Source organism: Schistosoma haematobium, chromosome 4 (genome assembly GCF_000699445.3).
Source record: "Schistosoma haematobium chromosome 4, whole genome shotgun sequence".
Classification (NCBI taxonomy): domain Eukaryota; kingdom Metazoa; phylum Platyhelminthes; class Trematoda; order Strigeidida; family Schistosomatidae; genus Schistosoma; species Schistosoma haematobium.
The window spans coordinates 37,643,734-37,662,763 of record NC_067199.1 but is presented as its reverse complement, the minus strand read 5'-3'; the positions used below and the strand labels follow the sequence as shown (position 1 = coordinate 37,662,763).

General features: G+C 30.4%; 1 protein-coding gene across 1 annotated transcript in view; it reads left to right on the top strand.

Annotated features, from left to right (window-relative positions):
- The window catches only part of MSH4_1 (MutS protein msh4), a gene marked incomplete at both ends in the record, with an annotated part of 38,505 nt that overhangs the window by 13,154 nt on the left and 6,321 nt on the right, over positions 1 to 19,030 (top strand). The window contains 12 exons of the mRNA XM_035729723.2: positions 1,194 to 1,270; positions 1,368 to 1,904; positions 3,619 to 3,738; positions 3,803 to 3,869; positions 8,221 to 8,637; positions 12,229 to 12,274; positions 12,905 to 13,041; positions 14,184 to 14,278; positions 14,331 to 14,378; positions 14,804 to 14,971; positions 16,322 to 16,394; positions 17,976 to 18,040. Coding sequence (XP_035585581.1) covers positions 1,194 to 1,270; positions 1,368 to 1,904; positions 3,619 to 3,738; positions 3,803 to 3,869; positions 8,221 to 8,637; positions 12,229 to 12,274; positions 12,905 to 13,041; positions 14,184 to 14,278; positions 14,331 to 14,378; positions 14,804 to 14,971; positions 16,322 to 16,394; positions 17,976 to 18,040 — 1,850 coding nt within the window. The remainder of the gene's footprint in view (positions 1 to 1,193; positions 1,271 to 1,367; positions 1,905 to 3,618; positions 3,739 to 3,802; positions 3,870 to 8,220; positions 8,638 to 12,228; positions 12,275 to 12,904; positions 13,042 to 14,183; positions 14,279 to 14,330; positions 14,379 to 14,803; positions 14,972 to 16,321; positions 16,395 to 17,975; positions 18,041 to 19,030) is intronic.

Sequence of the window (19,030 nt, the reverse complement as noted above, 5' to 3'; positions counted from 1 at the left end):
ACGTTAATCGTTTATCTTTTGTGGAACAAACCATACGCTAACTATAATAGCATACACTGACAGTCAACTACAAGTACCCACTGTTTAAAACTCGATTTCACAATGTGCAAAATATATCTATTATTGATAAGCTTGACTGTTGCTATGTACTGATCAAAAAGCAACCATCTGCATTGATCGATTTATAAACATAGAATGATGTAGAACGTTCGGACATTAGTCAACGGGAAGTCAATTTTTATTCATCTCAGTTTTCAAGACTGTGATATTGAATAAAGTCAACAAAAAACTGAGCTATCCACTGGTCCCACACTGTTCTGTAATCAAATTAATGCCATATTACATACTAATAAATTGATTAATGGATTCAAACATCATTAGGTATTCTATTTAGGCCACTGCCAACTTTTATATCATTTTACGAGTGTGTCAAATAAATTATGCTGTCAAAAGAGTGGGAATGATCTGTCTCAGAATTTTTAAACGGGTTCTTTAAGGTCAGTGTTTTTGAGAAATAAAACCGTTCCATAATGTGATTGGTAGACATCCGGTTGGTACAAGGCTACAGGTACATGTCTATAAGTACTTTCAAATGAATTGCTGATAAACATGCTAAAGTTTTCTTAAACTTTCTGAGATCATAGCTATCAAACTGGTAAAATCTGACTTATGAATTTAAAAAATAATGCTTCACAGTTTGTCATTACTTTAGAAACACAACTTTTGCTCTTATTAGGTTAGATCATTCTTATTCAAAATTCTAGTTAAAACTTATGATTTTAATTAACTGAACTTAACATATTACACATTGTATACTTTATATCGTAGTTGCTATCAACCTATCTTTCCATTAACTTAAATATGTAACTAGTTATCTCAATTCCCAAACTCGTTTGTGGCCACCTAAGTCTATTTTCAAGAAATGGAACTTCAGCATGATATTAATTTAAGAATTATTTTACATCTTCTTTTCATTTGGATTTCTACAATCTTTGTTAAACTATGTTAGTAAGTAGTTATGTTGACTAGCGATTTAATTATCATGAGAATAGATTTGGTATTTAAATGTTGTATGTCGTAAGCGAATTCATGTTATTTACTCAACTCATCTTATTCTGTCCGAATTTATTAAGAAAATTATGTAACTCCACTGATTGTACAAATGTTTATTTAACTAAACGTTTTCTCTACAGACTTGGAAACAATTTTGAATCGACAAGCTTCTGTTCGTGAACTAATATCTTCACCAGAAACTTTATTTAACATACAGGTATGTAGTATATTCAGTTGAATTTTTGATTGTGTTACTATTCTGTTTAACTACAAAAAAACAGAACATAAATCCGACATTTTTTTACACTGTTCAGAATATCTTACGTCAATTCCCTCATATTGATAGTCTTTTATCACTTTGTGTTCAAATATGTTCGTCATCAAATTTAATGTTTGATTGGAATAATACTATCAATAACAAAAGTCATACTAATATTAATAAACAGAATGCATCGAATCCAATTGAATTCAATAACAAAACAGATTCATCTAGATCAAATAAATCGAATGAACTTTTAATCAATTCAACTAAATTGTGTACACAAGATAGCATTACCCATTCACCTTTAATTAGTACAGTGAAAGAAAAATCAACAGGTTTGCTATTTGACAGGCCTACAAAATCTTCAACTTTACTACCTGGATCATCATCATCACTAATAGTACCCAGTTCCGAGAAGCATTGTCTACCTAAAAGTGATATGATCTATTTAAAGAAAGCAGTAAACATTCAAGCAGCTGAATCTCGAATTACAAAAGTTATTGCAATTAAATATATGTTAGATCTTGTCAAATTATTGTATAATGCTATGGGTGATGTCAAATCTACATTGTTGAGAACATATAAAGAGGTAATCTTAATTCGAAACTAGTTATTTAATATAAATAAAGTCTAAAATATTATTCTTTCAAATAACTGCATTATGTTAGTTGGTAATAGGGATTGATATTTATATTTTTAAATGAAAGCATATTAAAAGTTTTGTATGAAGAACGTGTTGTACCGTGAGATTTCTGAGATTTGAGACTGATACACACTCCTTTTATACACGAGCCTGATTACTCGAGGAGAAATACGGTGATAAAGAATGTTTATTTAGTTAAACTGAACCATATATATATCCCTTGAGAAATTAATCCTATCAGTTATTTAAGTCACATATGCTTATCATTCGTCGATTACTGATTGCTTTATTATATCAGAAATCTACTGATTGTTACGGTCATAGAAGTAAGGTAACACCATACAATTTAATATTACAGTGGTATCTGTCATAAAATTTGAGATATTCATTTTTCAATTCGTTACTTAATAACTACTAAATACGAGTAAGTAAAGTGTAGAGTACCTGAGTTGTAAGTAAACCTGCTTCTGTAGGTGAACTATAAGAAAAAGAAAAAAAATATTAAATAGCGTTTTAAATGAATTTAGCTTCTGAAACTCAGTAATAATCTTTTGAAAATAAATTTACTAAAATGAAAAAAAATTGGTTGTACCCAATGAATATATTAGGTATAAGTCCATAGAATATTCAAATCTTTTTGCTGAAATACATCCTATTTACAAAGGAGTAATGTTTGTTTTATTTAACCAAAAGCATATTGAGAAAATAATTTCTCTTGTTCCTCCAAAATAACAGTATAGATTCCAAGTATCAGAATGAAAAATATGTGAACTTTTGGTATTTTTAAGTTATCTGATATAGATGATTTAATTGAGGAACTTTCAGTGTCATTCTGGATATATACCTAGTGCTTACTTTATGTAGAAGTGACCTTCTCAGTCGTTCTACAAGTGTTAGATTAGTTTGTTTTAATGGCCTTGATTTTGGTTGATGTGTTTTGTATACTCTTTTTTCTTGATATCTTGCATACACAAAGATGTAGATCACTTGTATATGAAACAAGAAGTAACTATGCCATCTAGAACGATAATAAAAGCTCCATAATTAAACTACGTAATAGCGAAAGCACCCATTTGAGCTAGAAATCTACTTGTTGTTAGTATTCAAGACCATAGTTGATCAGTCTTTGTTCCCATGTGTTTATTCTTGATGGACTGTTTCGATATAGATTCATATTACAAGTTTTTGGTATATTTGGTACTGGAAAAGCTAGCAATTATCTGAACTCAGTAGGTCGGCGAATAACATGGTTTTCTCTGAAAGCCAAAGGCACTGGTTTTGATTTTCAATTTAAGCATCAACACTTGATTCCAGGCATAGTCATCTGAAGAGTCCTAAATAGGATAAAATGCACGTTTTGGACTCCACTGATAGCTAGATACTAATTATACTAACAACTTCGGTGTTAAAGTTTAGATCTACAGTGTCATTGTTAGGTTTTTTTGTGTTACTTCTGAGGTTGCTCTGATGTATGACTGAATGGATTTCACTGGTTTATATAGATATTTAAAACTGTTCCACCGAAAATCATTATCAGTTCGATATCATTCTGTTATATTTGTGTTATATATGTTACTAATTTATTATATAGAACCCTAATATAAAACTCTATGTCAAGCTCTTGAAATTTAAGCGTAATGTAATTTATATTTTTTTTTAGCTTTTACGTGATTCGGAATATGAACATGTTTTACAAATTTTGTGCACTGTACTACATAAAGATGTACGAATGTCAAAAGGGATGCTAGCTATGAGAACACAGAAATGTTTTGCAATCAAGGTATTTTACATAATTCTCTTGATATATCATAAATTCCAATTATAATTAATTTTATTTAATTTAGGAAGGATTAAGTGTGGTATTAGATGTTACACGTAAAGCCTACTCAGAACAGCTTGATGATATTACGAGTAAGTATTGTGTACTTTCTAAATTTGATTCACCGGCTTTAAATTATAATTTTATTGAACAATAGACCATAATTTCACATCGATGATCACTTTAAAATAGATTTGATACTTATAGTTGGCTACAAAGAAAACACTGATGTATACATCATTAATCAGGGAAATTCCTCTTCTTTGTGTGAAAATTGAACACTTAACACTTGTACTAGTTAATATATTTACTTTCTGTATGGATAATGCAAGTAAATTTATGGAAGACAGGTTTGAAAATTTTATTTAAATAGGCCTAACCTTAACATTTGAGACACATTATCATGATTTGTTCTCTCTGCAAGGTTAATCATGAAACTAGTGGATGGGTTTGTGTTAACAACTACTTTTATTACTAAGTAGTATAATGAAATATGAGAATTTAATGCGAAAAACTTCTTTTACCACAATCATTTAGTTGAAAGTAAAAATAACATTTCAATATCATATAAAAGGTTCATATGAATAGTTATTTGATCGTAAAATAAGTAACATTCTTTAAATGATATAAATTACTTACGAAAAGGAAACTATAAAGCAGTGAAGAGAAAAGTCATATCAAAGAAAACTATAGCATCTAAGTTTTTAAGAAAAATGAGACCGTTTTAAAAAGGAAAATGAACGTAATTATCATAAATAATTAGTAAATAAAGTTTATTTAGGTTATATAAGCGTTTAATTAAAGTGACAGAATAATCCTATTCATTTAGCAATAAATCGATCTTTGTACTAATCAACATTCAAAATCATTTCATCTGATGAATCTTGAATAATAAAAGGAAAACTGATCGATAGGAAAAACGAGAGATTGACATAGTCTTTCTGAATTTGACGAATATACATAAAAAAAGACAGGTGAATTCAGGAATACACAAATGTTACTGCTATTTTGAATCAGACTTCAGTAAGTGTTTTCCTTACTAAATTCTACTATAGAAGTCGATATGTACTTATAATCATAAGATTATATACTTGATTTCAATCCTAAATACTGAAATAAGTGTTCTGGATTAATCAATCAATAACAGGCAAGTAAATGAGAATCAGTTTTTGATCTAGTTTATCTAAGTGGTTACCTAGATAAACAACTAAATTCTTCATCTGTTTCATTCAAAGGTCAAATATACAACTGCATATTGACAGATCATAATGTGACTTTTTTTCGCTGTAAGAGAATTACAGACAATCTCAAATAAGAATAGTTGTAACAGAATTCAAGTTGGTAATGTTTAATTATAATGTAAGGAATATGTTAATCTCAAGGATGAACAATGATAAAAAAACCCAGGAATAATGGAAAGAGAAGTAGTGAAATGTTAATTTCATTAAGGTCATTGTAAACAAATAGATTGTATAAACTGTTTTTGTATACATATATTTGGTTTTAGATCGCGTATAGCCAGCAGTTATGCAATGTATAAGCTATGTATGCTTATGCCTTACGTTAGGGTAGGTTTGATCTTATAAAACGTATCAAATGATCAGTCCTATGATATACGGTTACTTTATACTGTATTTAAAAAAGTTAAAATTTATGATTTTACTGAGTCTTGCTGAGTGCGGAAATGTTTCCTGCCAAACGATCTGTGTTTTCAGCTTTACATTGGCAATTGAGGATGTATATACATGTTGACTTTGCCAGTCGTTAGTTTTTTTCTTCACACAGATGTGCACTAATTTAGAATACTTCGAATGAGTTTTCATCAACGATTCTTAAGAACTTACCCCAAAGTATCAGATTTAAATTTCGTACAATTATGCATTTACTACACTGGTACTCTATTGTCTGAACAACTAATTTGCTTAATATTTCTGTCGATGAAACGTAGAGTATAACCAATATTCATATTACTAACTATAGGCGACGGAGGTTACTGTTTTATACTGTCATACCAATAGAGTTTTAAGATTCGTGAAGTAAATGATTAGATCTTGATTCTTTAACTGTTCATAGGGACAGAGTTACTAGCATCAATTATCAGTCAGTTATATCTTTTGGAAATAGATCTTTTCACAAAAGCACTAGCTTTACATGTACCCAAAACCTTTCTAAACAAAATTTTAGATTCCACTTCTTTTCATAAAATGAATCGGGTCGGTAGATAACATTCATCATATTTTTCAAATTAAAAAATCATTATGATTATTTGATACCAACACATTCGTACAGTTTTTAGAATAGTCGAAAAAGCATTTTTTTTTTTGGCTGAAATTAGTAATTGTTTCAACTTAACTAAGATGTAATTAAGCATTACAGAAATGAAATAATTTTTATTGAGCTTGTGTAGTCATAATATGGTGTGTGCTACTGATAACGACAGATATATGTAGCATGTATCACCAATCGAAAGTGAGATGACTGATGGCAGAAAGTTAAGAAAATCGAAGAGAAGAGAACAATAACAGAGAACGATTGGTGTGGAAACGAAGGAACAGTCAAGTTTGAGACAATTGATTGATATCTCGCAAATGAGGAATTTACTGTATGGTTCTCAGATTTTACTACGAGATTATTAATATGGCGGGAAGAAAAGTCAAATTTCGATTGATTTACTAATCAGTTTTGTTCAACATTACTTCCGTTCTGATTCAGTGTGATGATCATTCAGTGTAGTATTTGTTTTGTTTTGTCGTATGATGTTTTATTCGGCGATACACTAATTTATGGACGACCTTTGAACGAACCTTAAGTGACCTTGAGAAATATTAGCCAATCAACAAACAGTCAGTGTAGAGTAAAGATATATTATACAAAATCAAATAAATAAAGTGGATACACTTTCTGTACATGGTTCAAAAACTTGTCAAGGTTAGAAAGAGGTTCAGAGGTTCTAAAATCGTAATTCATGCAGTAGAGGAGATCATCCATACGGCCACAGTATAGTCGGCCTCTGGAGCCAAGATAAAGTCTCAAAAACTCTTTCAGCCTCGACCACATAGCTTAATTATTGTTTATGTGCACTCCGGTTGTTGAGTGCACAAAGTGCTACTTGTGGATAACGACAAGATGCACATAATCAAGCCTATGTAGGAGTCTGCACGCTCTTCGATCATCCGTATACATTGTAATATCTGGCTGCAGCCAGTGTTACTGGTGCTTTTATTATCCAGTTCGCAATAATTGTCGTAATTTGCCTTTGTTAGGAATTATATATGGGGTTTTTATCACGAACTGACATCAGCTATAATGTCAGAAATTTATTTAGCCAAATGGATGAAAGGCTTTCGCGTTAAAATCCGAGATCCATTATCTTATACCTGATTCGTCCACAAATTATAGTCTCACCGTTTTATTTGTTATAGCCGTTCAATTATCACGTTTTGTACGAAATTCCCTGTGAACCGATCGTACGTTAGCATTAAGCACTGAAGTTGGCGCCATAACCTTGAAATCTCTAAAACGCCTCTGATTGGCTCGTCCATAAATTAGAGTCTCGCCTTTTATTCTGCATAATATACGATATTCTAGTATTTCATTGACATGAACTATGCTCAGTATGTGATTTGTTATAACTGAGTATTTTTCATATTTGTGATATCGTCTCAATTGTTAATCAAAATGGGTGTACAATCAATATATAAATGAGTGTATTTTCGACTAGGGTCATCGCCGTGTTTTGGGGTTAATAATTCTTTACTTATACCAGTCCTTATGTTTTTACTTTCGTGTCGCGGGAGTTGCAGAAGTCCCTCGTTTCGAGTATAAGTGATAAGCGATTCCGACACAACAATCGGCGACGACCAGATATAACAAGTAGCATTCAGTCGACAAGACATATCAATTATGTCGTTTTGTGATTAAGGACATTTGATTATTTCCACCTATGGTCTCGTTCACTACAATAATGCAATATTTCATCTTAAAAAGTCATTATAAACCTAAAACCATTGTCGTCCATGCAACATCATCTCTGCCTGAATGCTTTGTGACTTATTGGCAATATCGAGGCTATCTGTACAGGGTAGGGTGCACATATACCGAAATAGATTGATCAATTTCGGTCCCCGACATCAATGGGAAGATTCGAATAACCAGTATGTATGAACCAAAATTCAAATTCACATCATTACTCAGGTCAGTGACTGTCTGAACCCAGTAACTAAGTGGATAACGCGATGAAATTTGTAACAACAGGTTTTAAGGTCCAGTTCCTGTGTGAACACCATCCCTGTGATGCAGGTAAATCCAACTGTCGAGTCAGAGGCAGGAGGAAACGTGCGTCTTGAATTCCACTGCTGGCTATCGTCAATCGCTGCTTAAAATTGTTACATTGGTTTGTAATATTTTTTATTATTATCGCTTTTACTTTTTTAAAAATAAAAGATGAAGTTAGCAGACTTTCACATCAATATAATCTACCATTGCGAATATCTCACAATAAAGCTCGTGGATTTTACATTCAAATACCTGAAGAACCATTAAAAACTTACACAAAAACATCGTCATCGAAAATTAGTTATGGCACTTCGACATTGTCTAATGACACTAATTTTTTAAATGAAAACATCTTTATTGAAGCAGAAGAGGAAGCAGAAGAAGAGGACGAACAACAAGGAAATATCCAAGCATGTAAAACATTGCATAGAACTAATCGAAATACTGTTCATAATAAATATCCTCATAGGACTCTGACAACATCCGAGCTTAGCAATAATCCTGTACTTCAAAATCTTCCAGATGAGTTTAAAAAACCATTTATATCAAAAAATGTTGTACATTGTACAACAGATTCACTTGTAAGTGATAATATGATTATTGTTAGTGATTTATGTGCTACTGAAAAAAACTTATTATTCACAGTTTGGTGATTTTTATTTTAGAGAATTTTTGTTAGTTTGTTATATAAAATTTCGTGCATGTTGTATGCCGTCACATGATATTATACGGAAGTGTACTTTGAATGACATCATTTATAAGCTGTAAGTGAGAAGTAATTATGGGTCCTAAATTTATCGAATCAATTCACACACAATTAAACAAAGAAACTGATGAATCTTGATAATTATACTAAAATGTGTAAAACAATAACTCCGGCTGTAGCTCTTTTAGGGTTACTGCTGGTCCCAAGCCCGGATGAAGGAGGAACGTTTAGCATGGGGTCAGCAAACCCATCCCGTAGAAAACAACTTCACTAACAAAGCTAACCGGGAAAAACAATTTAATTATGCAATATAACGGACAGTTTGAATATTTTTCAATCAGTTTCAGACTAGCAGAGGAAGACTCCAGCATGGTTCGATCTCGTAAATACTTTCAAAAACGTAGTTTATACATTTTTTTACCAGAATAATTCATTTTCGAACACACTGTTAAAACTGGGAATGAATGATATATGGCTTAATTTTGGGTCATGATTTTGTCTTAGTTTTTCGTAAATCGTGAAAAATATATATATGCATATATTGGAGGCTAGTTTCTAGCGGAGAAAAATACTTCTCATTTACATTGAACATTAGTCGCCTGTTAAATGTAACATAACATTTCAATACTGAGGTGGACAAATGTTTTCTTTTAAAAGACTTAATAAATACAGACTCTATCAAACGGGTTACACATACGTAATACGAAAATGTATAAAATCAGGATATTGACGAGAGCTGGTTGTTAGTGAAATTAAAGTTTAATTACTTAACCCCTAGCGATTATGATATCATCTGGGATGAACGGAACTATGCAGTTTTTCACTAGTGTAGTATAGTTAGGAATCACTCAGCTCATTGTAATACGGAGTACTGACTTTAGGTTTGCATTTGTTGGTTTAGATCTGAATTTTAACTCACTGAGGTCGATATATGACTGAAGACTCAAACTTAGTATCTATATTCACAAACGGATTCCAGAAAAACATTTACGGACCTAAGTTGAAGAACAAACATATCTGAGCTTCTCCAGTTCTATAGACAATAAATGTAAACTTTCAGATTCCAATTTGGAGTGCTATATTTCTCTAAATAATTCCAAATTATTTTGTAAACTGCTTCTGAAATCATATTAATCCATGATTCCCCGATTCATGAAGAAGAATCATATAACATGCTATAGTTTCCTCAATTATTTTCCAACAAAATCTAGACTATATTGCTCTACATGTGTTTAGTTAACATTATTAACATAAGTTTTACCTTGACTAAGTGAATATTTAGGCTACATCAATTTTCTATGATTTTTCTTTTAGATTCGTTTAAATGGTAAGTTGATTCAAATTGCGGATATGGAAAGTAAACTTTCAAAAAAACATAAGGTTATGATATTTTGTAATATTAAATTCTATCAAATTTCATATTATTTCGACAAAATGCTTTCCAATAAGTAAGACTTTCTCTTCAGTGAAAAATTGGTAAACTATCGTATAAATTATTTTTTTCTACTGGGATTTAAAAGTCCAGCTCACTCTTTACAAAAATGGATCAGGGGTAATGTATTGGACCATAGAGCTGATTATTCATACAAGGAGTATCGTTTCTTCACGATTGGTGTTGCAACAATTTACCGGGTATCGACGAACACAAAACAGAGGTCCAAGGTTTCCTACCGACTATCTTTAACTACCTAACATTTAAAAATATTTTTTATTCACAAATGTAAACCTCTCCAGAAATGTAGTGAGATTATAATGATGACAGAATTTAAATAAACCATTTTCTTGAAAATTATTTGAACAAGGAGGGTGACTAAAGTATTGGGATAAATGAACTATCCGGAATACTATATATTGTGAACGAACTAATGAAATTAAAGATTTCAGAACTTGAATTTTGGCATGAAATTCATTCATCTAAATGAGTAAATAACATTTCGACATTACAACTGTTTTCATTTCGTGATGAAAACTTCAACTCTAATCTTTAACCTTAACTTCTAACTTTATGCTCTAATCTCAATTCTTCACACTAATTTATAACACTTTAAACCCTAGTAAGTAGGTGACTTTTCCCAAGGTCACTTTAGCATCACTTGAACGTCGTTTATAAATTACAGTCACACCAAATTATATGGATTTAATCAGACAATTAAGTTAATTTTTTTCTGTCTATATAAATATTATTTAGCAAAACCGAAAGCTTAATTTGTCAGCTGTTATATATATATATATATATATATAAAAATTAAGCAGGGATAGTCTGAAAAGTAACCATAGCAACAATAAAATGAATCTTGAATTTGAAAACACTATGTATTAATGTGTGTTTATGTTAGACACCTTTATTACTTATAATGATAATTAGTGTGCTTCGAAAATCCTTTTCATCAATTCAGGGATGGCTATCTGAGAGACTAATTTTTAATGAAACCTGATAATAAAATTCAAATCAAACGCTTAATTTACAGTATTATACAAACATCAATAACTGCGAAAAAATATACAGTAGATAAATAATACTGATTTTATTTTATTATTTATGAATATAGTTTGAATAAACTGCTTTTCAAAGAAGGTGAGAGTTCTAAGCTTAAAAAGTGAGTCGTTAGGAAGAACTTAACGGAAAACATACAATCTGAAAGGCGTTAAAAAAATTTTGAAAAACAGTATGCTAAGTTACGACTAATCTGAGTAAAAGACTTGTATCTATCCGCCATAGCCAACTGATAGAAGGATGAAGAGCACACCGAAATGAAGATTTACTGTAGTTATTCTGAAGTATTTTTTAGCAATATTATACCACCTGTTCATTAAACTGATCTCAGGTAAGTATTTACCTAACGTCACCGCTAGTTGTGTTTACGGATGTACTCGTACTTATGTAAACAACTATATTGAAAGGTTTGAAGAAGAAATTGGGCTGGTTCACATGAAGATCCCTCCAGCAAGTATGATCTTAAGAATTTTACGATCAACAAACTTACGGTTTACATAGAACACAAAAAGATTATTTACTAAGATTGTGAAAAAATAGCGAACGTCGAATTTGTTGTCAATTGAAGCATTTAGAACTACTATAGTGTTTTTGATTTTATACAAACATACAGAAAATTTGCTTTCTTTAGTAAATATTATTGTTTTGTAAAACTTTACTTTTCTGATGAAGTAAGTTAATTTCTTATATTAGTATTGGTACTGTCAAACTGATTTACTCTTGAAGCTACATTTTAGGCATACAAACGTGCGATATTTATTTATAATCAAGTAGTCTAAGATCTTAATCTGTTTGGAGCTGAACCATAGAACATTGATTTTTAAATGCATATTGAAGGTGTAATCAAAATTGGATACTGATAATTGAAAATTAGGCTAATAGTTACTTAGAACTGTTATCTTCAAAATCTTTGGGGAATATTTACAAATGGTTTGAATTTTGACAAAATGGGCTTTTCCTTTTATTTTTTAAATAGAACGGATTAAAGGATCTCTTTATGAAGTATATCATATTGCTGATCAGTAAGTCGTTGTTGTAAAAGGTTTATACTTTATTAAAAGCTATGGAATTTTTGATGAGCTACCAACTTTACTTTGTAAGTGGTAAAGGAAAGTTGAAAGTGGGATAAAGATGACTTAAATACTTCGTATTGTCATAATGATCTATTGGGTGTATGCTGCAGAATCAAAACTGGGATGTAGTTTATTAAGACGTCAACTAATTTTTTAGTATTGGTAGTTTTAATCTTTCATTTAATGTTTAGGACTGCAGTTGATCAGTCGAAACATCGATAGGGCGATTCAAACAACCAATCAAATGAATCAAAATTCACCTCCATTGAACAAGCGAGTGGCTATCCGAACCCAGTAGCTAGATGGATAACGCAATGGCCTTTGATGAGAACGGAACTGTGTTCAAGTCCTGGAGTGAAAACCAACTTTGGAATGCAGATGCATTCATCTGACAAGCCTTAACTTACTGTTCTAATAAATTTGAGACTGGTCGTAACAAGTGAACTTAGTTATATCCTTGTTTATATATATTAATTACTTATTAGGAAATTCAAGACATCTCAAAGGCTTATGTTGTATGTAATCATTATTGCAGGAACGTAGATCGAAATTTTAACTATTTTTAATTATCAATTATAGAATTATTAGCGACTTAATTACTGGACTGCATCCAGATATGGCACTGTTTTATCGTTTGTCAGAAGTAATCGCAGGTCTGGATCTATTAGCCTCATTCGCCAAAATGTCATTAACTTATTCTCTCAGAAATCATTTCGGTAAGTACAAAGTACATTTCTGTTTAAATACTGATATCTAACCAAACGGTTTTCCTTTGCTACTTTGTTCAGCTTGTCACTTGGCTTCGAAAATAGTAACAAAATTTACAAGGTTATTCTGTTAACCTCAGAATCAAGTATTTTTCGTCGAAATATTTTAGATCCATCTCATATATTATTATTAAATGTAAATAGATTCATACTTCCTACAATGATATCACTTCACGAGAACTGATATCATTCCAAATTCCGTTCTATAAAAGATGTATATTAGTCGGGTGTAAAAAAGTCAAACATTAATTCTCAAATTAACTCACATTCTTGTTAATTAGAGTGATAACGACAGATAGCCTATTATACCAGATATAACTGGCCACAACAATTTTTTACTTTTATGAGGTATATTCGAGTAGTTTATAGTTTTGGATATTGCTCATACCATAGAAAATCTTTATATCTATAAAAATCAATGAAATGAGAACAAAATGTGACTGAACTATCTTTTTATGGTTATTCAATTTAATTGGTGTGTTAATTTTAGTTAATTTAAACATTGTTTCATCAATTCTGTATAAACTTGCGACAAAATGGATATATCGAGGTAATCCGCACATTATACCTGTTACCAATTAGGACTGCTCAAAGATCAGTAGTGAACATCAACAAGAGTATAACTCAAACCCTTACGAGTTAAATATGGCTAGAAAAAAGAAAGTAAAAAAAGATAAATACAAAAGAATAATGGAACTGAAGATCTAGACTAAAGTAACTAGTTAATTCAACTGAGCCACTGTAAACGGTTATAAGCCATGTAACCTAAAGTCTACAAGCACTTGCTCGAACTCGAACCAGGTTATCTGCATACACTAACTCTGTTCAGATCGACGATGAGTGACTCCATGGGCGGGTGCCACATTTTAACATGACCGTCACTAACTTTCTTTCAACTCCTTCCATAAGACTTGCTTATGTTAATCTTTCAATATAATTTAATATAATCTCTATCTATTATATGGTAAGTATGAACTATTTAAGTTTATAAAATGTTTCTGAAAATAGTGGTGTTGTGCAATAATAAATTTAAGAAAATGGTTTGTTCATGATTTAATGTAAACCCATGTTTTTTTTTACCTTTTGTACAGTTTGCCCAATATTTAATAATATACTTGGGATTAAAAATGGACGGAATATTGTTACTGATGAAGAAAAGAAATCATTATCTGTGGCAAATCATACGGTAACATACAAGCTTAATAATCGCAATATTCTTATTTTATATTTCATTGTAGTATGCATCACCTGCTTTGAACTTTCATGTTATAACCGGACCTCCGATGGTAAGTGATTATTATTTTTTTCCTTTTCAAAACAAGTTTTAAAACATTCATACAAAAACTGTGAGTTAAAGAAGTTAAGTGTACAATTCTTGAGATACTGGACTTTGTTGTAAATGGCGTTATAGAATCTATTGAACTTCTTTAAACTGACTTGAATTTACGTCTAATATGTAATGATGATTCTCATGTGGAAATACTAAATAAGCTTTAATACTACAACTAATAAATTCTATTATTATTATCAAAACATTTCACATTTGTGTCTAGTAATTTCGGAAACAATTACCTAAATTGAATTGTTCACAGTAACTACAGGATATCTAAGAAATAGATATTTATCAGGAATGAATACCGTTTCATAAACGATTACCCCTTTTAATATGTCATTTATGATATTTTGTTTGTCTGCGTATTTATTTTTTTAGTGTGGAAAAACAACCTATCTTAGACAAATTGCATATATACAAATTTTAGCACAAATAGGTTCATTTGTTCCGGCTGAATTCACTTCAGTACGTCTTACTGATCAAATATTCTTTCATACAGAAGGACAAGATGATATAATTTTAGGGGAATCTAGTTTTGTTAATGAAGTAAGTCAATCAATGTAAATGATTCATAGTTTAAACTAAAATTTGTGATTAAGTGTTACTAACTCTTAGATTAATTGTATACTGTGTAATATTTGAAAAAGATGAGTATTTTTAATGAACCTATAAGAGAAATCAAGTCATTAAATATGATTACTAGGTGAATTGAATGAATAATATTGAGTTACCAGTTTAATCCTATATTTAGATTCATTTGTTGAAAGTTAACAACAAAGAACAAAACTTTCTTGTAACTCAACTACTAAAACCAATGTTAGTGAAATAGAACTTTGACCTCTCACCAAATGGTTAGAAATTAAGTGTTTTGCCTAAGAAATGACATGTAAAATACACTAATTTTACTCACTGAAAATCTCAAAAGCAATCAAACCAAGAACATTCAAATGTTTAACGAATACTGTAGTTGCTTTCATCGACCGTTAATGAATCCACACAAAAATGCCTAATTTAGTTGCTTATTTAAATAACATTTATATATTTCTCACTATCTGTTCACAATATTCAATGTTTTTTCTTAATGAAACCAAATTATAGTTAACACTTTTGACTTGTAAATCAGCTAGCATACATCATTCTTACTGTTTTCTATAAATTCTATATTGATCCAATCTTGAATCGTAACTTCTTATACTGCTCCTTTACTTGTAAAATATAGACTTTACAAATAAGTTCTTCAATTGGATTATATATTATTCAAATTATATTTCTTTTAGTATATTGTAGCTCTTTTGCAAACAATATAAAATCATGAATTGATATAGTGTGTTATGCACCATTCCACAACTTTGAATTATTTCTCAATTTACTATATTTTACTGTTGAATACCTTAATTAAAATTTAGGATATTAAACATATAGCGATGCAATACATTGTTGATTATATTGTAGTGAACGAAGACATGATGATAGGGATAAGTAATTTATTGATGAATGTAAAATTAAAGAGTGCTTTCATATTATATGAAAATCATACAGTAAATAAATGATTTGCACATCTTACATCAATTATCCTTTATATACTTCATGACTCGTCCAATTCTGTTGTCATTAGAATTAATTTCAGTTTCCTTTTCTGTTCTTTTCAATTCAGTTTTCTGTTGTAATCATTCTACACCTGATCGGTGTTACATAGTACTTATATCTCTCAACATAAGTAGCATATACCACAACATAGTTCTGTGTATCAAAATGCTGTAGATAAATAGACTTTATTGTGATGTCGCTCATTTGAATTTAAATCGACTATGCAGAACAATACATGTATACACCAATTGACGTCTTATGCTAATTCATGTGTAAATACTGTTGAAATGTTTTTTTCCTACATTACAGATAAGAGAATTAACTTATATTTTACAAAATTTCTCCAGATCATCTATTATTCTTATCGATGGTTTATGCCAAAGTAAGTTTATAGAGATATGTTTATTTAGTTTGGCACTATCCATTCCTTGTCCTCTATTTAGGAAAACAAATATTAAAATGTGTTATCAATTCTTGTTCTTTTATAAATGAGTTATTATATGAAGTTTGATCTCGAACAGTATGATGCTTCACATAACTCATAAATCATGTAAAAAAAATGACATGAATTATAAATAGACGAAATCAAAAGTGGTGAGAAAATGATAAGCCATAGTTAGACAGTTTATAGCTAATTGATAAAATTTAAGAGTAATTTGATGGTGTCATAATATGAGAAAGATCTTAAGACTGTTTCGAGTGGTTTCTATTTATTCACACTTGGTCAATACTTACTATTCTTAGAAAATGAAGACAATCGTTTCGAGATTTTCTCATGCCATTATTAGTAATAGTGTAGTGAACAGAACACGGGTGGGGATCAACCGAATGTATTTGGAACAAAATTACAGAGCATCTCACTAAAATCTGAGAAATATATATTAAATCGTTAATTTGCAAAATGTCCACCAATTGTCTCAAAATGCCTCAGACTTCATTGTTCTTACATTTTCATAAGAATTGCATTCTATTCCCGCTCTTGCTTTCTTGATCTCCCCTCATCTTCTGCTGCCAGACATTTCATTTCTGACTAGCATAATATACTACTTATATCAGTATAAGTAGCACGCACCACACTAAGATATTGGGACTTAATGTTTCCAGTTATAACTTTTCAGTTTAATATTTAGATAATTTACAGTCATTAATTAAATGTATGTTTTTCAGTTATTAAACTAAACGACTTGTAGTAGCTTATCTACATAAGTTCTTGACAAAATATTTCAGCTGATTTATTTGTTGTTGTGTAACTTACGCATTTATTTCATTTTTCGGCTTACACTTGTGCTATGTTGGAAATAAATCCAACCATTAATCTCTATACTTGACTTTCTGATATCATCAACTATAACCGATGTGACAATGTATTGAGTCTAAGATGTTATACAAGATTAAGGTGACCTATTCAGGTTTGAAATCAGATTGTATTTATAGAATTGTATGAATAAAGAAGTCATCTCGATTTGGTTCAAATACACATCCGTTTAAATTATATAGGTTTTGGAGAAATGAATCAAAGTATTATTTATTGTTATTTTTAAATTATAGTAGACGTAATATTATCATTACTTACCAATTGTTATTTACTTTATAAAAATTTGAAAAACATGACTATTTGTGTCAGGATTACTTTTAGTCATCTATGAGTTTCCTATTAGTAAACCAAAAACTGGACTACATCAACACACTTAATTTCCGACTTGATCTATTTTCAGAGTAAATATTTACCTCTGAAAATATTTTTGATTTAGATAGCTTAACAGTATATGATTCAACGTTACTACTGTTTGACATGATTTTGGGCTTCAGATTGTAGACTTTATGTCGCTAACATTTCTTACTGATGATTTTAACTTGGTAAGGAATTTGTATGCATGTGATTATTTAGACTCTGATGAAGAAATTCCGTCTTATTGCGAAGATATTCACTAATCGTTAAACTTAAAATTCTTTTTTCTTTGAGATACTGACCCTGATGAAGTCGAATATCTCAACTGGGCTATCTGTGAAGCATTACTGGAACATAAAGTGAGTTCAGAATGTAAAAAGTTCTCGCAACACACGTACTTATTTTTCTGTATCTAGTAAACATAATAGATTCATTTTAGTTAAATTCAATGATTATTTCTAGTACGGGATTGGAATCAAAAATATATGCTCTTCATAGATTTCACACAGTTATAGAATCCAATAACTTATAGATGGATCTACGTGTTAAAAATTGTTCCCATTACCTAACTTTGTAATGTCACTGAAGTTCATTTACTTATGATTAGTTTCCGCTGTGTTTTAGTTTAGTTTTTTGATACTTCTAAGAAATAATTATTATTGACAATTTCACTATAATGGAGTGAATATGAGGCAAGCTGAGCTTTCAGAACTGTTCGACTTATAGTTTTTGTTCACATTATTATTGCGTAATCGTTGAGTACTTCAATTGTTGAATCTATGTATTCTCTTACCCGTACATTTTTTTGTGATAAATAAACCGTTGTCAAGTATTGTACCTTTCTTAAGTCGATATTACTTTTTTACAGACCTATTACTCAGTTTCGTTTCATTTATGACATAGTTACCCCTATATTGTAACTTCTTAACTATGTTGATGTGTGGTTAAGATTTTGTCTATATTATTAAATGAAAGAAGTCATATGGTCGAACTGTATAATTAAAAGTTATATACTTGCTGTGTTGTGTTTTTTTTCTGGAAATCAAGCAAATTAGCATTTGAAAACTATTCTAGATTAACAAACGTTAAGTATTGTTCTCAGCTATTATTTCACTATCACTATGTGATTTGTAAACAGGTCATTAATACTATTATGGACAATCTGAACTATATAATCAACACTTAAACTAGAGCATTCAACCACTGTCCTGCAATTACAACCCGATCACACATGCTTCGATGCAGCTTAAATGCCTATTTTTTTTCGGTCATATCAAGATTTAAGACAGCTAAGATTAATAATAACCCCTTAATTCTTTTGTAGGTATCAATACCAAGGTTGGATTTGA